The sequence below is a fragment of the Equus asinus genome, chromosome 12 (assembly GCF_041296235.1).
Source record: "Equus asinus isolate D_3611 breed Donkey chromosome 12, EquAss-T2T_v2, whole genome shotgun sequence".
NCBI classification, from domain to species: domain Eukaryota; kingdom Metazoa; phylum Chordata; class Mammalia; order Perissodactyla; family Equidae; genus Equus; species Equus asinus.
The window spans coordinates 53,088,780-53,112,236 of record NC_091801.1 but is presented as its reverse complement, the minus strand read 5'-3'; the positions used below and the strand labels follow the sequence as shown (position 1 = coordinate 53,112,236).

Here is a 23,457-nt window from a genome sequence, read left to right as displayed (position 1 = left end):
AGCAAATTAATCCAAACCAAGGAGGGAGTCTTGGCAACCTCTGATTTACAGCTGGTTGGTCAGAAGTACTGGTAATAACTTGGGCTTTCAACTGGCATCTGAAGTGGATGTAGGGGGCAATCATGTAGGACCAACTCCTTAACCTGTGGAATCTGACCCTATCTTGGGGTAGATAGTGTTAGAATTGAGTTGAATTGTAGGACACCCAGTTTGTGTCCAGAGACTTACCTGGTGGTGGGCGTGGGGGGGGGCAGGAGGGTGTGGCTTGGTGGGCACAGACGGGAACTACGACTCCTCCCTACCAGGAATTGGAATTGGGATCTGGACATTTTTATTCACTAAGGTCAACTCTAGTGTCCATTTGTGGCATACGGTTAAACATAAGGCTTGGCTCATCCTCCACACTCGAGACTAAAACAAGAATTGCCTTTTATATTTATAAGCTGAAAATATGTCAGAGCAAACCCAATCTTTCAGTGATAAAAGGGAACTTCTCTTTCCTGTCTCCTTTTCTCCTTAACTAATCCAATACTCATTTTTCTCTTTAGCTGGAAAGATCCCTCTATCTCTATTTTTGTTTTGTGCATGACTTTACTCACCATCTGAGACAACCAACCTACTTCTGCTTCCTCTGCTTTATCACCTACATAGAGACAGCTCATTTGTAGGGACAGGGGAAAGAATGAGTAGAAAGGAAATTTCCTATTTTTATAGGTTCAAAGACAAAAGCTTGCCCTGCACTGGAGTGTTGGAGGTCGGAGCTAGTTTTTTAAAACTCAGCACCTATTTCACTTTTCAATTATTCAGTCCAAGCAAAAACAGCAAAGAAGTCACCAAGAGGTTTCCTGCAAGTTTAGTCTTATACATGCTGAAGAACTCTGACTCCAAACCCTGGTTTGCCCATCCAAGAGTGTTCCTAGAAATAACTAAAGTTAATATAATTCTGTACATTTGGTTAACTTCAACTTTTTTAAAAAATATGGGCATTAGAATACTATGTAATGATACTAACAACAATCGGGCATACAATTCTAAAATAATTGGGAATAGCTGCCACCTTGCTGTTAGGAGTGGGCTTTAAAAAAATGGCTTTTCAGTCTAATTTTTCTTAAGGAATTTTAAAACATAGTACTAAAAGCGATTTTATGTCAGAAAAATCAACTAAGCTGTTATGACGCACACTCTGGAAATCAAGAGCATTTTATGGATCCAGATTTGAAAGCTAATTTCTCTCAAGTGTGATTTTAATTGGATCTATCAAAATAAGAGCTCTGTTTCAATTCAGCAAATACTTATTCTCATGTACATACTACTTATTCTCTGCCAAGTGGAGAAGAACATGGTCAGTTTCCAAAGATCACTTGATGCTTAAATCAATGAATATTAATGACAATATACAAAGGGCATTCTGACTTTCTTTGTAAAATTATGTTGTTTTACTTCATTTGAAAAAAATAGAATGATGTGGCCTGCAATCTGAGCATTTTAGTTAAAAAGAATTCAGACGCAAGTCCTTTGAGTAGAATATACCGATTATAAGTGACATAAGCTAACAACCAGCTGGGTCCAGTAAGCTAGATTTTGATTTTATAGATAGATATAGTTAGACAGATATTGACGTATATATGTATGTATCTATGAATGAATATATAGAGAAAAAGAAGAGAGTCTCCTGGAGCAAAAGAAGAAACACGGGAGGCACTTACCACTGTGCGAACTCAGGTGCATTTCTAGAGCTCGGGCATTTGAAAAGCTCTTGGTGCATTGTGGGAAGGGGCATGAGCTGGAAATCTGAGGAGAACTGTCTTCATTTTCTTCTGCCACTGGAGCAGCTTCTCTTTGCCTTCCACTGCAATAGTACATCAGATGAGCTTGCAGATTCCGCTCACTCCGATACCAGATGCCACAGGACTTGCAAGGGAATATATCTTCTGCAGGCAAAATCACAGGGACACATTAGCTGCTGCCCATTTGGAGCCAACCATAGGTAAAGCAGCATTTAGTTCAATTTTTCTCAGAGACTGCTCTCAGCTTCTGAACTAGGCAATCAGACAGTGATGAGTGGAGTCTTGGATGTGGTTCCACAGTACAGGACTAAGCTTTTAAAAAATGGTTACACTCAATGCAATTTACCTTCCCACAAAGTCTTTAGAAAGTGGTACTGTAGGAAATGCCAACATTAAAAGCACAAAAGATTAATTTTAAATTTTTTACACTGTATTTATGGTTTAGAAAAATATGCATTTATAAACAGCAATGTAAACTGGCTTATCTGTTTGATTAAAAGGATCTAATGGCTGAATTAAAGTTAGCTTTGATGCCAACTTCTGACATCATTTGTTCATTTAATAAATTAATTACAGAATGCCTACTATGTGCCAGACTCTATGCTGGGTTCGGTGTAAAACAAAATGAAAGGCCAAACTGCTGTCATTAAGGAGTTTAAGGTCTCCCGGGGTTGATGCACAAGCGGTCAGATAATTATGTTAGAATGCAAGGACTGTTCGGATGCAGGAATCTGTGGAAGCATGGAAAAGAGAGACTAGGCTAGTGAGATACCTCGAGGGAGGACAAGACCAGAGAAAGACTTAGAGGGAAGATGATGATATGCCTTAGCTGAGCTGTTAAGGATGAAATTAAGCTCATCAGGTGAAGAGGGTTGGGTCTCCCTGGCCAAGGCAACAGCCCAAGGAAAGCCATGGGAGCCTGAGACGGGGACTGGTGAATGCTGGGAGGCTGTACTGTACCGCTCGGGCAAGGAACATGATGGGGCTTGGGAAAGATGAGGTTGTAGAAGGCAGAAACAGAGTCTCAAAGACCCAGCAGGCTCTCTTAAGAAGTTTAGATTTTTATCTCAATGATTATGGAGAAACACTGAATGATTTTAAACAATAGACTGAGAGAATCAGATGTGATAGAATCCTGACAGTAGAGCTGAGTTTTGAAGGTAGTGAATTTAGAAAGAGGACTTATAACTTGTAGGAGGTAATTGCAGTAACCTAGATAGATGATAGACTTTGAATTGTAGTTAAGAGTCATGTAGTATTTATTGAGTCATGCTATGATATGTATTCACTCATGGAAAATTCCTCCATGGGTGTGTTTTTCCCCCTCATCCATTTACAGGCGTGGAATGTGAGGTTGAGTAACTTGCTCATGATCATATAAGTGGGTGAACTGGGATTAGAACTTTGTACAAACACTCTTCCATAATGCCTCCATGGCAAGGGGGACAGAGAGGAAGAAAAGCCATGTTGAGGAAGAAGAACTGATGGGAAGTGATGATCACTACTTTGCAACCAGATGCTAGAGCAGATGGTAAAGTTTCTCCTTGCTACCAAGGCTTCTTGTTAATGTTTCTGTGTAAGTGATGGCTTCCTTCATCTCTACAAGGAAAAGAGACAGAGAGGTGATGAATTCAGGCTACAGCACATATAGAGTGACCAAATCTGTCAGTGTATTGTACAATGTGGCACTTTTGTAGTTAAAGGGGGCACCAATGAGAGGGATACCAGATAACACTGTAAATTGGGATTAATCCAGGCAAACTTGGACATAAGGTCACATTAGATATATAGGATTTCACATTTCTATAATAAATACAGAGGGACACGGGAAAAGCAGCAACTGAGGTCTAAAACTGCAGAAATAGCTGGACTTGTGATTTGTGAATTGTTAATATATATTCGGTAGTAGAACCCATGATAGTGAAGGAGATGGCTCAAGAGGATTGTGTTGAAGGAGATAAGGAGAAAGCTAAGGACCAAATTCTACTGAATGAGAAGTAAGGACGGCAAGTACAGTATAGAATTTCAAAGTAAAAATTGCAAAATTATGGGGCTGGCCCCGTGGCCAAGCGGTTAAGTTCTACTTAATAAGCTCTGCTTCGGCGGCACAGGGTTTCACCAGTTTGGATCCTGGGCGTGGACCTAGCATCGCTCATCAAGTCATGCTGAGGTAGCATCCCAAGTAGTACAGCTAGAAGGACCAATGACTAGAATATACAACTATGTACTGGGGAGCTTTGGGGAGAAGAAAAAAAAATAAGATTGGCAACAGATGTTAGCTCAGGGCCAATCCTTTCCTGCAAAAAACAACAACAAAACAATTTTAAAAAAATTCTCCTTATAAAGTATTCTAAGTTTATATGTATTTTTCTTTTTTTTCTTTCTTGTATCAGCTGGTGTCTTGATTTCTGCAGGCTACACTTCCTCTTTATTAGTATGTCTAATCAAAATTTGATTGTGAATTCTTTTTTTTAAGTATTTAATTCTATAGCCTTTAAACAATACCAAAATTATTCTACCATAAGGGCATCAATGAAAGTTGTTGAGTTTCTTAGAGCTAAGTAGCCTTGAATGTTCAACTAGTTTAGAATGTCAAGTTTTTATGTGTAACTTTCAGGAATTCAACCTGACATGAATGAATTTAAGTGGTTTTTTATACTCCTATGAGAAGCAATCACACACACACCCCCCCTTAAAGTTAGAGAGAAGATAAAAGGAAATCACAACACTGGAGTAAAAAGTCGGTCCCTGGTTGCCTGTCAGCAGCCATTTTTTCTCTCCCATAAATACCCATCACCACTACAAAGCTATGGCACTGGGCTATTGCCCTCAGCACTTACTATTGACAATAGCTGTAGGCAAAATAGAAGCCATGGCAGCTTGCTGAGGAAGCAGCTGAATTGAGTCCAGCAGCCGCGCAGGGTACATCCCTTCTGTAAGAGTCATATGACTGGCAGCTTGTAGCCTTGAGTCAAAATCCACCACAAAGGCAATTAGCTCTTCACCCTCAGAGATGGCCTTCGTAGTTGTGCACCAAAGCTGACCGCCTATTAAGAAGAAAAAAGAAAGAGAAAGAAAGAATTGACATAGAATGCTCGAGCCCACTGTCCACTGGATTGATGTCAAGAGCACCTCTTCATGTTCTTCACATTAGTTTCTACTGCGGTGGAGTGTTTGATCAAGACAACAGCGATACTCCTCTTCTTTGCTATGTGGAAAATTGTATTCCTTGCATTAAATGAACTGTTCTGTGACCAATAGTAGGAGAAGACTAAGAACCAAGTATAGACATAATCTGTAGAGCGTTTTGTCGACTGTTTGTCTTCCAGGGCTTGCCTTAATCAGTAACTGTGCTATCACATGGCATAGTGCCTAAGAACACGTGTGGTGGGGATCCATCCATAGACGTTTATTTCAGGTGAGCCTCTGAGTTACTCTTTCTGTACCTTATGAAAGTAAGAAATTCCTTCTTTCTTCCTCCCTCCCTCCTACCATCAGACTGTCTCTTCCCCAAATATACTCTTATTCTATCAACATCAGATGCCTGAAACTACAAAACAAGTTAACAAAAACTCCTAAAATTTAGAAAGTTAAAATGAAATTCCAGTTAGTTTTACTCTCCTTATGTCTGCTGCCATTTTTTTGGCTGAGTGATCTTTACTTATATAATATTCCTTATAATGCGGCTTCTTTATCTCCGCTTACCCTGATTGAACTTCCTGAAAAGAAGATATGCCACAGATCCTTTTCAAAAGGGATTATTTAAATAAAGATTTGTTTAAATGAAAAGAACCCTTTCTTCAAACACTAAGATATACTCTGGCTCGGCGCTTCAAATGATCACATGTGGTGCATTAAAAAGAAAATTAACTATGTAAGTACATCTTCTAATGTATTGGAATGCGATAGCGAATGCTCATTTATTTAACATGTTTAGACAGGCAAAGCACTTATATTTTGTTATCTACACTCTCAGGCCTAGATATGTATCCTATACAGTTATGCCTGAAATAATGTGGCATACTTGATATGTTATAAAGCTTTATTTTCATTGTGTATATATTGCAAGGCTATATATTGTACTCATTAAGCAAGCAAAATTTGTACCCATTCTGATAAGTAATACTGCCCTGTTTATCTTTCAGGATAACTGTCTTTTCAACTGCACCTCATTTTTTCCACTCTCAAAGAGATCACAGTTTTTAAACAACTTGTGGTAAAAATCTGGTGGAAAAGATAACCACAGCATATGATATGGCAGAGTCACACAGAAAAATCAGGACACTGTTTCAGAGAAATCTTGGACAATTAATTAAACCAGCTGATTAAATTTTAAAGGTAAGCAAACAAAACACCATCTGTGACAGTACATGTTTGTGAAAAAAAAAAAAGAGCTACGATTACATACCTCAAATGTGTGTGAAAGTTTCAAAGTAAAACACAAACAAACTAAAAGACTAGAAAACACCACCTATTTTTTCCCTCTTTGGTTCTAATGTATCTGAAAGCATACAAGTTTACCAAAATTGAAAACAGATTCACTCTGGCATTGATTTATTTATTTATAAATATACAAGCTAAACAGCATTATTGTGGAATCAGATGAGCACTGAAAAGTACTAAGTGATGGTATTTCTGCTGGAGTCATTTCTTCCTGCTGGAAGGATTCTGCATTCAGCTGTGCCTTCTCTGATGTGCATACGGATCCAAGCTACTTACAGCTGTAGACAAGGTAATCATTTGCACCTTATCTTTCCTCTGGGATACAGTTTATTAAGTGAGTCTGTATAATAGAGAGGTGGGGAGGGCAGAGTAGGCACTGCAATTCAGGGTTAACTTGATAGCCTGTCTTTCAGACTCATTGGATTTTAATGTTGAACTGAATAACTTATATTATTGGTAATAATTTACCATTTTTCATAAATTTACATTATTGGTAAATCCACTATGGCTATTTTTCACAAAAGGAAAGTTTTGAACTCAGGTACCCAGGACAAATCGAGATTTTGGAAAAGGTACCACTCACAGCTAATCTTTATCACAGCAGTGAGCTAAGCAGCAGAATGACTCAGAATACTTGTGCTCAAACTTTCAGCCAAAAAGATCCAATAAATAAATAAAATTCACAAATATCAAGTGTACAGAAAAGTAAGCAAAAAATGATTTTTCTATGTTATTAAACAGCCTAGCACTTGTAAGGCATATCTGTCTTTTCATACATACTCAGTGATGTTCCACATTTTATTGTTTTGATTACTTTATCTCATTTTATGGTTTCAATAGACCACATCCTTTTACAAGGCTGAAGTAGGCTGAAAATGTACTGTGTAGACTTGATGAGGAAGTCAGTCGTCTTAGGATTGAATCTTTCAAATCCTTCATTAGCTATTGATTGAACTGGGCCTTATGGTTTCACACACAGCTGTACAACTAGAATGCACACATATAAACAAATAAATTATAATACCTCATGGTGGTGTCATCCTCTAATGCTAAAGGAAATGTGAGAGGAGTGGTAAGTGACCTCTTGGGGGAGTCGGGCAAGCCACTCGAGGTGACTTTTATTGACTCATAAAGAATAGAGGTAAAACAGCAGAAGAATGTGTAGGGGGGACCTGACAGGTACGTCATTACTGGCAGAGAAAGGAGCACCATGCGAGTGTGGGACTATGGAAGAGCCTGACTGGTCCTGTTAATGGTTCGGAGGCCAGCAAACCTGGAGCTTGGAGACTGAGGGAGAAAGAGGTGGATTATGGGCAGGGGTGTGCCAGAGCTAACCTGTCTGGGTCACAGGGTGGAATGTTCAATTGTCAGGAATTTTGTGTGCTGGCTGGTATCACACTGGTAACTTGAAATCAGCTGTGGTGAGAGTTGTAGCATTTGCCATGGGAATTGGCAAACACTACAGAGCAGGGCTTCCTCCCACAAAAAGTGTAGAGCAGGATGAGACAGCTTTGAATGTAACATAAAAACAGTTGTGTCTGGCTCATGACGGGGAGATAGTATTTATTTTCTATTAATATATATTAATGTATTTTTTAAATAGATATTAAATATATTAAATTTAATATTAAATGTAAATGTATATTAAAAATATAATAAATATATATATTAAATTTAATATGAATGAATGAATGAAAAAATTCTTGACCTGAGCCTTTTTCCCCCTCGGAATACAGGTCTGAGGGTAGTGAGGAGAGGAAACTGAAGGGATAGAAAACGTTACCACTAGGGCCATTTGCAGGCTGTTGTACTAGTTCAGTTGTGAGAAGTGTAAATTGTGAGAGAGAAAAGGGCCAAGGTCAAGACAGACGGCTGAGAGAGAACTGTGGTAATTTCATAAGATGAATAAGAGAAAGGAAGCTGTTGAAAATGACAGCAAGGTGTCTTGTTTGGGAAACCAGATGATGGTGATGCCATTAACAAGGCAGTAAAGCTGGTATATTAACAAGGGTATTACACAGGCAACAGTGAGACAACAGGTACCAGTTAGGAGCACTTTCTTCGGGCCAGATACTTCATCTATTTTAATCCTATCAATTATTCTGTGAGGTAGGTGATATTTTCCTCATTTTAGAGTTGAGAAAATTGAAGCAGAGAGCTTAACTAACTTGCCCAAAGCTACACACGTGGTCAGTGGCAGAATCATGATTGAGACTTGTGTCTGTCCGACTCCAAGCCCAAGTGTGCACGTGCATGTGTGTTGTATGTATGCATCTGTATGCGTATGCCTGGAAATACTGAATTCTGCCTTGAAAACGTCAATTCTGAGCTACCTGAGAAGCTTTTGGGTAGATGTATCAAGGATGCAGTTGGAACTTGGAGGAGACATAAGGCTGGAGAAAAAAATATTTTGGAAGTCACCAGCACATTCTAAATGACAGTGAATGCTCTTTGCATTGATGTGGTAATGCAGGAAGATTGCAGCATGAAAAGAGAAGGACCAAAGATTAAAACTTGGGGTAGCTCACCGTTTAAGATGTGGGTAGAGGAGATGGAATCATTTAAAGATACAAAGAACATATATTTGGAAAAGTTAGAGGGAAACCAAGAGAATGATACCACAAAAATCAAGGATTGCTTCTTTGAAACTGTTTGGTTGAGTTTTTTAGATGGTGAATTTAGAGAATCCCAACTTGAAGGAGTCATTTATAGGGAAGGATCGCCTATGTATTGTAACATAGTTCCACTTATTGATTGAAATAAAATATTCTAGGTATAACTGCTAGTGAAAGATTTAATCCTATCTGGAGGAAGTATGGACAACGGAAGCAGACTGCTGGGGTGCAAATCTTGGCTCTGCCACTTACTAACTGTGTGACTTTGAACTTGTAACCTAAGTATTCCGCCTATCAGTTTCCTCATCCTTGAAAATGGGGATGATGGTAATAGTATGGAACTCATGGTGTTATTATGAGGATTAAATAAGCTAATATATGTTAATATAGGCTATTAAATGAGTTAATATAATATAATATAAATAAGCTAATAAGCTTAAGAACAGCACCTGACATATAGTAAATTCTATGTAATTGTTAATCATTATCCTTTTGGTTTGGTCTGGTTGGGACTAGTACTCTCATTTGTCACTGCCCTGCTAAATCCAAGAAAAGAAATCTCACCAGAAAGAAAAGACAAACCTATGAATTCAATGAGAAAATGTATCTATGCTTCACGGAGAGCACTAACTCATTTCAGAAAAGAAAGACAACGGCTGCATCCATTTGTGGATCACATACTCTATCTTGACCACTTAGAAATAGAAATAGTTTCTAGCCATCTACGTGGGGCCGTGGAGGCAGGAGAACTGTTCCTACCCTGTTTTTAGAGTCAGGTTATACAGGGGACAGCTCTAAATTACAGCTGAATAGAGGGCAGCATTATGCATCTTCATTAAGAAGCAAGCTGAGTGCATGAAAATGCTAAATCACATTGATATTTAGCTATTTTGATGTCTGACCTCATCTTCAATGGAAACAAATCACAGGGTATTACATTTGGCTTTAAAATAAGAGTACTACTATGAAAAGAAAGAAAGAAAGAGAGGAAATAGCAAGTACTGGCCAGGATGTGGAGATATTGGAACTCTTGTGCCCTGCTGGTGAGAGTGTAAAATGGTACAGCCACTGTGGAAAACAGTATGGCGGTTCCTCAAAAAATTAAGAATAGAATTACCTTATGATCCAGCAGTTCCACTTCTGGATATATATTTAAAAGAATTGAAAGCAGGGTCTCAAAGATATTTGCACACCCATGTTCACAGTAGCATAATTAAAAATAGCTAAAACATGGAAGCAACTCAAGCATCCATTGACAGAAGGATGGATAAGCAAAATGTGGCACATACATACAATGGAATACTATTCAGCTTTAAAAAGGAAGGAAATTCTGACAATGCTATAGCATAGGTGAAACTTGAGAACATTATGTTAAGTGAAATAAGCCAGTCACAAAAAGATAAATACTGTAAGGTTCCACTTATACGAGGTACTTAAGGTGTTCAAAATCACAGAGACACAGACAGTAGGATGGTGGCTGCCAGGGGCTGGGGTGGGGGGAAACGGAGAGCTACTGCTTAATGGGCATCAAGTTTCAGCTTTGCAAGACGAAAGAGTTCTGGAGATGGATGGTTGGAATGGTTGTACAACAGCATTAATATACTTAATAACTGTACACTGAAAAATCGTTAAGATAGTAAATTTTATGTTATATATATTTTACCACAATAAAAAAATTGGAAAAAAATTAGCACCATTTTTTTCAGTAAGAAACATCGATTGTGAACCTAAAATTTTTGCACAAGTTTTTTAGCCATAGTTAAGGGTGGAAATATAACTTTTATAAAGTGCTTTTCATATGAGATGGTTTGCAAAAGCATAAAAAATCCAGTATGAGTAAGGTCTTCTCTCCTGATTTTCCTGTCAAAGCTACTTTAACAAACTACTACTTGAAAGCCAAGTCCCTAGTGGAACAAAGTTGCTGCTGAGGTAGAGTTTATTTGGCCACATTACCTATTTTCATTTGAATGGATTTTGGATATTTGTGTAGATCTGAAAGTTGTGAATGATGTAACTCCTGTTGTACTCTGTTGATGTGGGTGCCTGTGTTTTGAGTGCCAGTGGAGTGTTCCCATCAACTCTCCATAGATGTGAAATTTAAGGATTCCGAACAGATGTTTTCTGTGACTTTCATATGAGTAGTATGCTTAATGCCTCCAGATTTAAACCAAGCAAATTTTCATATATACTAATTTTCATACTATACTAATATACTAATCTACACTAATTGTATACTTAAATAAAAACAAATAGAATTATGCAAAGGTATTGGATGCACATATGACAATATAATAAATGTTTAACTGAAAAAACTCTTGCAACTTTCTTTGCACAACCATTCAACAGCAAACGATCTTTCTTAAAGGGATTACACGCTAATAATGAAGCATAGTTGGCACTCAAGATCACTGAAAATTTACTTGTCCTCAGTGGAAAGATGGATTAGAAAGAGCACTTAACTGGTGGGTAAGGAGTTTTAGTTCAAGCCCTGACTTGATTATTGTAACTGTGTGATCTTGGAGAATTGCTTTACTTACATCATATAAAATGACAGCCCTAGGCTAGAAACTCTCTAGATTATTACCATCAAGTTGTGAGCAACTTTTTATACTTCTGTGACCAAGATGCTAATAATAGAAATAATCACACATTTATTAAATGGTTACTCTGTGCTAGGCACTATTCATTATCTTAATTTCTCCCAACGGTGAGGTGGCTTTTATTTATTCCCATTTGACTGTGAGATCATGAGGCTGGAAACGTACGTAAATTCTTCAAGGTCACACAGCTAGAGGGGAATTGGAGGAAGAGAAGGAGATGTGGGAGATGGCCTTTAACAAGGCAGTTTGGCTCCAGATTCTGTATGAAGAGCCAGGTGTCCCAAGTCACAGCACCATCTGATGTTCACTAAGTAACTACACTGCACCTTACTTGATAACTCAGAGTTTGGGTAACGAGCACAGTTATCTCTCTGAATTAGATACGAGAAGGCTCATTTTATAAAACATCAAGAAGATTACACAGTGATGAGATACAGCTTTTAAAGGTATAGCTACAATTGGAGAATAATGTCTGTATTTGTGACATGGAAGTAACTCCAGTTTATCTTCTAATGTGACTAAGAAATAATTATAATAGCCAACCCTTAGAAAGCACTTACTATGTGCCAAGAACTATTCTAAACGTTTCACAAATATTACACTCATTTTCTAATGTTAAATATGAATATAGCATTTGTTTGCTTCTCTACTTAAATTGCAAATTGAGCTGGACACTAAAAGGGCATCAAAATCCTACATAGGCATAGAGCACTGGTTGACAATCTTGACTGCCCAGTAGACTCACCTGGGAACTCTTCATCACCCTGACTTTCAGATCCGGCCCAGAAGAATCAAACCAAAATCGCTAAGAGTGAAGTTTGGGCCCCATTATTTTTTTCTTTTCTTTCCTTTTTTATTTTTTCCAATTTTATCTATTTTTTAATTGCAGTAACATTGGGTTGCGACATTATATAGCTTTTGGATGTACATCATAATATATTTTGAATTCTGTGTAGATTACATCATGTTTACCACCCAAAAACTAATTATAGTCCATCTCCTCACATGTGAGCCTAATCACCCCTTTTGCCCTCCCCCCCTTCCCCCATGGTAACCACCAATCCATTCTATGGGCCCCGTTATTTTCTGGAAGCTCCAGAGAGGGCTTAATGTGCCTCTAGAGTTAAGAATCACTGGCATAAGGGTACACTGTCTGCAGTTTGCATAGGGTGGAAAGAGTGAGACCCTATGAACAAAAAAGTCTCCTGATAATGAAATATTTCAAAGACATGTACAAACAATTCAGTAGAGAGATGTCCATTTTGAAATTCAGAAAATGAAATTTGAAAATAGCTTTGCATTTCCTCTTTTTTCTCTAACATTTTCAGAATGTGGGAATGATGAGTGAAAAAGTGAAGAAAGGCAGAGAAAGCAAGGATGTCATGACTTAGCATTATCTCTCAAGTGAATAAGTCAGTGAGGAACTCAGTGAATGTGTGAATTATATTCCATCTTACAATGTTTAATTCTTTGTTATCTTGAAGATATGTACTTTATTATTAGAAATGATCAATAATAATGATCCCCAAACCTGTGAATGATCATATTGTGCAAACCAGAGCAAAAAAATCACAATCCTACTGCATGAGTGTGAAGTTTTTATCAAATGACATCAGGCTCTGAAGCAGCTATCTGATACCTTCCTTGCTTCCACCAAATGGAAGGGTTATTTTAGGATTCTCCTCTTTGTCTGCCTCTTATGCTGCAAACATAGTCATTATCCCCAGACTCCACTCTCACACACCACTCCCTTCACAAATGAAGGACAATACATTCAAGGTTCCATAGAAAGTAATAACTATCAAGAGCTTGATGTTTTTGAAAAACCATGTACTTGCTGTTCTAAGCAATGTTTATGATCAAAGTTCTTGTACAAACAGATATGGTTCCTAACAGGAAGCTTATAAATTTTTCTCATAATTGCTGTCAAAACTGCAGTGAAGTGTACTACAAGTTTCGATAATAAAGAATAAAGTCACAGTTCAAACTCGATTATATTTTGGAAATTCACACTCCTCTTACTAGAAGCAGTGGCCTCAAATATCTCCCCATCCTGCCAAATTTTTCACTTGCACTTTTATTATTTATGAAATCAGTGTCTGCACAATGTCATGCAGACCTCTGCTGATAAACTCTAATTAAGATTAAGACAAGCCTTTTGGAAAGGATCCCATCATTAGCAAACATGATAAACACAAAAATACTCCCTACTTGTCAACCAGGAGCAATTCAGCAACCTAACAGTATTATCTGTTGCTAGGTTACAGAGCTGACAAAGCTTCAATTATATTGTTCCACCATACCTATAGAGTTCTGTATAAGCAAAATGTATCCAGTATAAAAGCATTTAACTTCGTCCATGCTATCTGCAATTCTCGGCTTCTTACAATGGTAAAAATCAGGTTAATAATTACATAGCGCGCTGAAAAATCTTTTCCATGTGTTATGTCTATACATGTCTCTTTCTAATTTATCTGTGTGATTGACAGACACTTGCTTTGTAAAAATAAGGAAATGCAAGCAACTTGAAGGCGTAAACCTCCAGCACAACTATGTCCGGGCTCATCAAGATATGAACCTAAGCTTAGCATGAAAATATACAGCAAATTGAACCAATTAAATCACATTTAGATTTTGTATTACTCTGCCTCAATATGTAGAAGGATAAGGAGCCTCAAGCAGATAGATAGGGATACCAGTTTGAAACTTTATTTTAAACTAAAAAAACCACAAAACCCCACACACTTACCTAACAGTACAAAAGGAAATAGATGGTTTACAATAATAATTTATTCTAATGGCTTTTCTAAAAGTTGAAGTTAGTAACTTTTACTACATGGCATTAAGTCATTGTCTTACTTCTCTTTATTAGACCGGGAACTCTAGGGGAAGAAAATCAATAAACACAGCCTCCCAAATACAGACATTCGACAAGGGAAAAAACAAAGACAAAAAGCCACGTGTGTAAAAAGAGAAAGTCTATGTGAATCGGATCTTCGAGATTATTTCATCACAGGTGATTGTTTGTGGTTTTCATGGAAATCTGGAGAAGAATTAATTACATATAAACGCAGCAGCACTTTAAAATAGTCCTGGCATAAAAATATGTTATATTATATACTGAATTGCTATAGCATTTTGATTTCTGCAGATGTACAATGATATTTCTGCATTACCTAAAAGTCTATCTCCTCCATATGTAGGATACAAGAAGATGGTCAACTGATCATCAGAGTTTAGTTAATAAAAATTACATATTGGCCTCTTGAGTAAACCATGATACCTCTTAGGAAGACTCAGATGAATGAAAGCCATTCTCCGAAGGGATTAATGGGCTGTTTAACACACACACACACACACACACACACACACACACCCGAAGGACATTATGTTTCTGGAAGTGGAAAAAACCAGGGATACTTACTTGTTTGCTCGTTAACTTCTTTTATTTTTACTAAATAATTTGAATATCCAACATGATGCCTGTTTGTGAAATTTAATTTTTTAACGACTGGGAAGTGATTGGTCAGAATAATTCCCTAAAAGCTAAATAATTGCCCCATTTCAACATGGCGCATTACTGCCTAGATCTCAGGGTTTAGACATGAACACAGTACATATATCTATACGTAGCCACATTGTTTAATACAAATTTTATAATGAATTCAAATCCAATACTGTTGAAATTCTTGACAGCAGAGTAGTGCAAGGAACAGAACTTATAAATTATGTGTGCCCCATCTTTGAAAACCACTGTGGAGGTTTCTTTGTGCATTGGCAAATACAGTAGGAATATGAGGTATTGTGTGGATCCTCCTGCACAGCACCTGATAAAAGAATAAAGAGCTGTGACATATTCTTAAAACAATAGAGGAATTAAAGGGAAACAATGGGCCAGCTGCTTCATTAATACAATCAAAAGGGAGCCCAGCACAGAGGAGTCCAGATAATTAAGCACTACTCTTTTAGACCTCTTTTCTATAATAAAATTGCTTAAAAATGTATTAACTACTTCATAGTTGTTAGATAGATCTTTGCACTTGTTTATTTAGAGTTGATTAATGCCTTTTTTTCTGTATGCAGCAACATGCCAACTCATAGTTTACCATAGTTTTTGAATAAAATAGAGTGAGAATAATTGATAAAGATCTGCACAATACACAGCAATAAATCAAAAGCATTTTGCAAAAGGTCTTTTCTGTTTTTAAGTAATCTTTAACATTTTTCATTTGTACTTATAGGCAATGCAGGGCATTTGAGGGCATTTAACTTTCCCATGCTGGCACTCCTGACATCTTTTTATAGAACATCCTAGCAGTTCCTGGGAGAGGGGGGAAAATCAGACTTGACCAGCAAATCTGAAGAGTGCCTTTGGTATTTGGGCCAAAGGAGAGGAAGAACCTTTTTTTTTTTGATTCTTCTTTGCCTTTTCCAATCATGAGGGATGGACATACAGCAGAATTACTTGCCAAATGCACTATTTATCCTTCATTAACTTGATTATAGAAAACAAAAACAACTTTTTATGCTCTTTCTGGTAAAACACAATTTACAATTTAAGACATCAAGCCTTTTATTCTTCAACTTTTCTGTAGGCAGACTTTCTTCTGATGTCAAGAGAACATTTAATTGCTTAAGAACTGGAAAATTGGGAACCGACTACTGTGTGGTGAATGTTGAAGTGAGAATAAAAACCATACTCTAATTTTCTCCCAAATGTTTTTAAGTAAGCGTATGTCAACCCAACATTAAAATTACAAACTTTACTAACTCTGTGGTCAGTTTAAATAAAGTTTAGTCTATTCTGATGATTTTAGGATCTTAATTGAGAAGCTGAAATAGAATTAGAAAGAATAGGAGTTGGAGAGATAAATGAATAGAGATACTTAATCATATTTCTGAGATTAAGAGAAGAAAGATTCTGCTTTTACACATATGTTACATATGATTTAAAATTTATCAGCTGGAGTCATATTTCCAAAGATCTTCCTGTATTATGTCCATATTTTAGAGGATAAGGAATACTCAATTCCAGCTATGAAACCTGGCTTCTGACTTCAGTTGCTAGTTCCCTATTAGAGCCATAAGTTTTCCTTGAATACCAGGAAATAAAAACACAAATTAAGTACAATTAAATTAGGTACAAATGAAGATGATTATTTTAGGAGCTATTATCTATGATTATTTATTTAAATATCTTTATTTTGATTAAGCCCACAAAACTTACTTTGTTTGAGTGAAATGCAAAAATAAGTAAACACAAACTGTTTATAGGCTTATGATCAAGTGGATCCTTTCAAAGATACATCTTTGAATGCCTCAAGTTTATAAATTATGTCTTTATGGAAATGTACAAAAACTGGTAAACATTGGTAATGAGCTTAACAATGTCATCTGTGAATTATTTGTCACTTCAAACATTATAAGCTTTATTACTTAGCATAAATTGAACAGGTAACATTGGTCTGAGCAGAACTCAGAAACAAAGAAACAGAAACACCCTTATTCATCTACAGGAATTATCCGTGTGACGATAGGAAACACTATCACCCCATTTTATAGACAAGGAAATCAAAGCCAGCATGGTTAAACCAGTGCCTTTCCTAAACCCCCTCCTATCTATCACAGAGGAACTTCCCTGGCCCAAACTTGCAATAGATCCACACTAGATCTTTTGGTTCCTGGCAAGTATTCTCTCCACAGAACTTATTGTTTTTCCTCTAAGAAAGTGTCTCCTACTGAGACGATTTCCTTTCCCTTTTAAGAAGCACATGAAGCCCCTTTCAGAAAAGTAAACAGTGTCATAGTGATCAGTTCTAGATTTCTTCTGAAGTGTAGGTGCAGAAAATTTGCCCCATGAATAAGAAGGCTTTCAGAACTGCCTGAAAAACCTTCTGAACTAATGTGTTGGAAGTCGTGAATCTCAGGTAGCCTACCCTGGGTTTAGGCAAATAGATCCGATGTTTTCATGGGATTTCAACAGGAAAAGGTCTGTTCATGGAATCTTTTCAGTATTCCTGGGGTTTGTGCTCTGGTCTAAGGTGTGCTGTGTCATGGCTTTGCAGGAGCTTGCAGTGGTGTCGTGAGGTAGCCCATCTGAGCGTCTGGCTGCCTGGCATTCACAATTTTGAATGACCAGCCGAGAGGTGACATTACACCCCAAAGGCGATCCGTCAAAATTCCGCCTGCAGCTGATAAACTGATTACAAAGCTGCCTAAGACTCTGCTTGTAAACAAAAGCATTTATCAGCTAATAATTTGCAATAAACTGATGTAACTCCCAGCTGAGCCCCTAACTGTAATTGTCTTTACCATCTGCCTATTAAAACACCATTCTTCATCAGCAATCAGGAGCAGAAGGGAGGAAATCTCCACCAAAATACACAAGTTGCAAGCTTATGAATAATCTGAGTGCATTCTGCACCTCCATTATGACTCGTGCGTTGGGTACCCTTAATTTTCATTTTTGCCTAGCCTGGGAATGCTCAGAAATTAGATGGAGGGGAAAAGAAGAGCAGAGGGAAAAAATGAAACATTGTGCCTACTGCTCTGCAGAGGAATAAATTATCCAAGTTCATCGTAGCAGGCTGTTTTTAATTTCTTTCTTTCCTTCTTCCACTGCAATATCCATTGCATATCCTGATGAAAGGCCCCAAGCACCAGGCTGGAAATGAACCTCTTCATTCTCTTTGCAGCTTGTTCATTTCCATTACACTTCTTTGTTTTGCTTTTTTTTTTAATTCCAAGAGGCTCATTAAACTTCTCCAGGGAGTCAGTTTAAAAGTGTAGACTCCCATGAAAGGGTGTTGAAGGGCTGGCAGGCCCCTGCAGGCTTGGGTAGATCTGTGGGTTAGAAGTGCCAAATTGCTGGCAGAGCCCTGCCTTTGCAATCCTCAGTCTGCCACCACAGACGGATGGCTTCCATATTCTAGTCCCCCAGAGCGCGTGCTCTGCCCAACTCTCCTCCCAGAAGATGGATTTCAACAACAGTAGGTTCCAATAGTCAGAAACTCCTTGTTCTTAGAAGAAATCCTGCCCCTTAGGTGCTGACCACATGCATCCACATAAGGAAGGAACTAGGAAAGGGGTTACATTCCTTTGCACTGTGTTTTTCTGGAAACTTCTCTCTGAAGAGGCAATATGATTCCATGCTTTCTCAAAGTTTATTAACTTTTTAAAGTATATTTACTCTAATTTTCTCCTCGCAAAATATACTACTTATTTTAAAATCCACAGTATTAAGCACACAAACTGCCCCGATGTTGATATTTTAAAAGTATATATATATATATATATATATATATATATATATACAGAATACACTTTTTTCTTATCCTTTTGCTGCCCAGAGGATGTTCCTTTTTTCAGGTTATTCCTTTTTCCAGAGAACCTGTTATCCCTCCAAAAGAGCTGAGAAACTCTGCTGAAGGAGACTACCCCACTGACTATGTGCTACAATGAACAATGACCAACTGCTGTTTTTAAGGTTCAAATTCTGAGGATAAGAATTCGTGTCAGGTTTTCTTATTATAACATAATTTAAATTAATGTTTATGTTGTTATTTTGTTCATGAGAGCTTTTCCATAGGTAATTATTTTTCTTTACAGTCTACTGTTGAATACAACAGAACTAATAATTGCCTTCCACACAAATGGTGAAAGTGGACAATCAGGCACCTGTTTTCGTTGTGCCTGGTCTGGAGAAGAAGGTTAATGGGGAACAATGAGTCTGATTTTCCGCATGAGTATGAAGGACCTGAGGTGCAGGCAAAATTGCATGTTACTATGTTCCTTGAATTTCGGAGACATCAAATATTAGGACAAAGGTTTGACACAGATTTTAAATAACACAAAAATCTTCAAAGACATTAATTGCATGAGGTAGATTTCTGTCTAGAAGTGCTGCATTTCTTTCTCATCCCACCTTTGATACTTTTATCAAGACTTTGGGATTCTTTGGTCACGGAGATTATTTAAATTAATAAGATATGGAGTAAGAGTGAGCACATTGAACTATGTTGACTTATAATGTCTTACAAAATTAACTAAAAAGACTATACCATCATTTAACTTATAGTTTAATGATTAAAGATGACTTAGATTAAACTTCCGTGTTCATTAACTGCTTCCAAATACACACACAGAAGTGGTGATGTGGTGTTTTATTTGTTAAAAATTTTTCACACCAGATGGATATTTTTATGTCATGACTTAAGCAAAACCGTAAAACTTTGATAGTTATTACTTCTATATCTACAACCTTCCGGATGGTCTATTCCAAAAAGGGAAACAACTCATATTTGAAATGTTGTTGGATCTTTATCCTAAGGCAAACTTTAGAACTATTATATAACAAATTATAATAAAATGCTTTCATGTGAATGAAGGATATTTATAGTACATGGATAGCCTTTGCTTTTCTTCATGAGTCTCTCTCTCTCTCTATTGATGTTTATATACCTAGTCTGGATTTCAACTGGTTTGGAGAAGTTTGGTAAGAAAACAGTTTTGAAAAACTAATTACCAGCAGATGGCGCTCAGTACATTCTATGAGCCTAGCCAGAAGAAAAGAACATACGGGCTTTATTTATTTAATTCTATTTTATCCTAAATGTGAAGTTGCTATACCAAGCTTTATAATCCCCAAAGATTTCTGTTAATTGACTAAACAACTTTGTGATTATTTACAGACTCTCTTCCAACGCTCATCTAAATGGCAGTGCATCCAACTTACGTGCCCATGTGAAGATAAAGTATAAAGATGTAACCCACTTTCCCCTGAAACAGGAAAAGAACAGAAACCTGGGTTCCTAAAGTAGAACATAAACTCGCCAAATGAATTTTCTGCTTAAAATAAGACAATTACCATTTCTTTGCTTTTTGGTACCGTACTTTCTTAAATGAAGAATGTGAAACCCTTATTTTTGAATGGCTTTATAACCTGCATCATGGTTGTTTTAAAGTCCTCTTATAATAAGCCTCTTTGAGTAGATATTTGCTGATTACTGAGACACATATACTGCCTCTGAATGTTATGGAGAATTCTGTGTTTGAGCTGAGGAAGAAAAAAAGCAACTTTGAATGATTATTACATGTGTAAAACTACATAATCCTGTAGAAAGTCTGTCCGAAGTGATGTTCTCTTTTTCTTCTCCTTTCCCCCTGCCTGCTGTCTCTTCCTCTAACTAGGAGAAAACTTTGCTCTGAACTTTAAAACTTTGTTTTTTTCCAATCACCATTACTAGCAGTAATAACTAGCAGTATTTTGTTCCTTCTAATGACAAAGAGTGTAAGGAATTTTATCTAAGGATCCTTATAGATCCCTCTACATTCACTTCCTCCACATCTTACTATCATTCTCTCGTTGGCTAAGTGCTTTTCTCCACTTGCTTTTAATCTGGCCTTGCATACAGCAAAGGTACCCATAGTCACACTACATTCTCAACTCTTGCCATTCTTAAGTGGAAGTCCTGGGACCAGTGTCCCAATGGTATAGCTGCTTAACAGTGAGTCTTAAACTCTAAAGGTTTCACCTGTTGAATTTCTAGGCAAAGTCCCATTAAAGAGAGTGGAGAATAAGTTTGAAAAACTCAGTAGGACTATGTATAATAAGCATCATGTTGTGTCCCACCATCATTTGTAAGACCTACTTAAGACATGTATTTTCAGAATATGCACAATATAGCTACTATATAATCTTATTACCGCTTAAGAACATTTAGCATTTCTCACAAATTATAATAGCATTAATAAAACAAATAAATTAAAAGCAAGTGTTCAGTCAACATAATAACACACCGTGTAATTTCAAAGGAAGAAATGGGCCTCCAAGTCATTGTAACTCCACAACAGAAAGGGAGTTGAGGCTCTGCCCAGTGCTTTGAAAATCCATCTTTCAAGGTCGGCCCTTGACAGTCAAGTTAAGGAAGGGCAGCGTCGAAGGCAGGGTGGCCTCCTGCCAAGGCTGTTGCAGATGAGTGGGTGATCTTAGGGGAATGAACTGCGAAATCTCAAATTTTGCTCATGTGATGATAAAACCAGAGCCAAATGATTTTTCTAAGACTTGTATGGCCTTCTGTTCCATTTTAGTGTGCAATTTGGAATGATAAATTTTACCATGCATTAATTCGTACAAAAGGGTCAATACTATATTCAAGAGCATATCAGTTGTTTTCAGTAAGATTAACAATGAAGTACGTTGTCTTTATCCTCAAACGGGTGCAAAGATCCTCAGGCTGGTGTCATCTGGCTACAGAAAAATGTACTGTTATCACTGACTTTCAGAATAAAGGGGAGAACATTCTACTGAACGTTTAATGATCCTTTTTAGTTGGACCCCGTTGTGACGGGATTTGGTACAATCTATTCATGTTCTATATCACAATTCATCTTCACCTTTAGGTATGAATCTCAAGTAAGACAAAAAACAGAATGAGGAGGAGAAGACAGTGGGGCTAGGGTGAGAATCCTCTTCACGGAGGCTCTCCTCTGTACAGCACAACAGGTCGGGCACTGAAATCAGGGTGTGGTTTAATGCAGGGTGGAGTGACAGGGGAGAACATTACACTCAAGGGTGCAGTTCATCAAGAAGTTCATCAGCAAATGGACTTGGATGATGTCAGGAGTGTTACATCAACATATTTCTTTTCATTTAACAATGCCCAGGTCAAAAAGACACTTCATGGGGCCGTTTGCATGGTAGGGAGGCTGGGAGTGAACAAAGCAGGAAGGAGAAGAGTCATCTGGAAATGGGCTCCTAGAGGAAAGGCAAGGAGATTGGCATTGTTCTATGACTTTCTGAGCTTGGTGGTGTTTTCTTAAGTTCACCACAGCCACCTACATGTGTGTCTGAGTCACACCTTTCTCATCATCTGAACTGGGGTTTTTTAATGGGTTTTTTTGTTAGATTGCTTGGTGATTTTTTTGGCAAACAGATGCCTAGAATGCTTTACTACTGCATTTTGGTCTTTAATTTCTAAATGGGTTTTTTGGTTTAATGGTTTAGAGTGGACAAGATATCATTCAGATATTATTCAGGAGGATGGAAGACTTAACTTACTACTTAGATAACAAAGTCCTCTAAGGTTTAGTTATGAATCGAAAAGCAGAACTGAAAATATAGCTTATTGTGCATCATTTCTTAAACACTTACTATGTGGTCTTACTTTTACTCACAATACTAGGGAGATCCTCAGACATGAGCGGTCACTGGAATAGGAGTTGGACATAAATTTTTGAGCAGAAAGTCACGTGGCTCTAGTGTGTGTTCAACTACTTTACTTGAGATGAATTTTTTTTTAAGCATTCGTAAGCTTGAAGACTACTGTCTGGGTGGCGCAAGTGATCATCCCCATGCTTCATCTCTCAGGCTGTCCGACAGTATTGTGTTGAACCGTCAAGTCTGTATCACAAGGAAAACAGCTATGGGGCGCTTGTGGGGGAAGCACTGTTGCTGGCATCGTGTGGATTGACTAAAGGAAATCTGTTGGAATTTTGCAAATCCCTGCTGTAATTCTTTCCAACATTTTCATGAACAACTGTTTGAGTTCTAAAGTACTAGATCAAGGATAGTTAAAAATTGATCTGGGGGGCCAGCCCCTTGGCCGAGTGGTTAAGTTCGTGCACTCCGCTGCAGCGGCCCAGGGTTTCGCTGGTTCGGATCCTGGGCGCTGACATGGCACCGCTCGTCAGGCCACGTTGAGGTGGCGTCCCATATGCCACAACTAGAAGGACACAACTAGAAGTCCTCTAAGGTTTAGTTATGTTACAACTATGTACTAGGGGGGATTTGGGGAGATAAAGCAGAAAATAAAGGATTGGCCACAGTTGTTAGCTCAGCTGCCAATCTTCAAAAAAAAAAAATCGATCTGGTCTCAATTCTACATATAGCCTGATAAAAATTAAAATATAATAAAAATGGAAACATAAAATGAAGGTGGAATTTAGAGGAAAAAGGTAACCGACCCCTTTTTCAATATATTTTTCTTATTATAGGTAAGGAAGATACAGCAG

At 37.6% G+C, this 23,457-nt stretch overlaps 1 protein-coding gene across 5 annotated transcripts in view; it reads right to left on the bottom strand.

The window, feature by feature from the left end:
• Positions 1-23,457, bottom strand: part of ZFPM2 (zinc finger protein, FOG family member 2) — a 438,154-nt gene that overhangs the window by 4,948 nt on the left and 409,749 nt on the right. For all 5 annotated transcript variants that reach the window (XM_070481467.1, XM_044780829.2, XM_044780831.2 and 2 more), the window contains 2 exons: positions 4,628-4,834; positions 1,707-1,931 (listed from right to left, as the gene is read on the bottom strand). In XM_070481467.1, the coding sequence (XP_070337568.1) occupies positions 1,707-1,931; positions 4,628-4,834 (432 nt within the window). The remainder of the gene's footprint in view (positions 1-1,706; positions 1,932-4,627; positions 4,835-23,457) is intronic.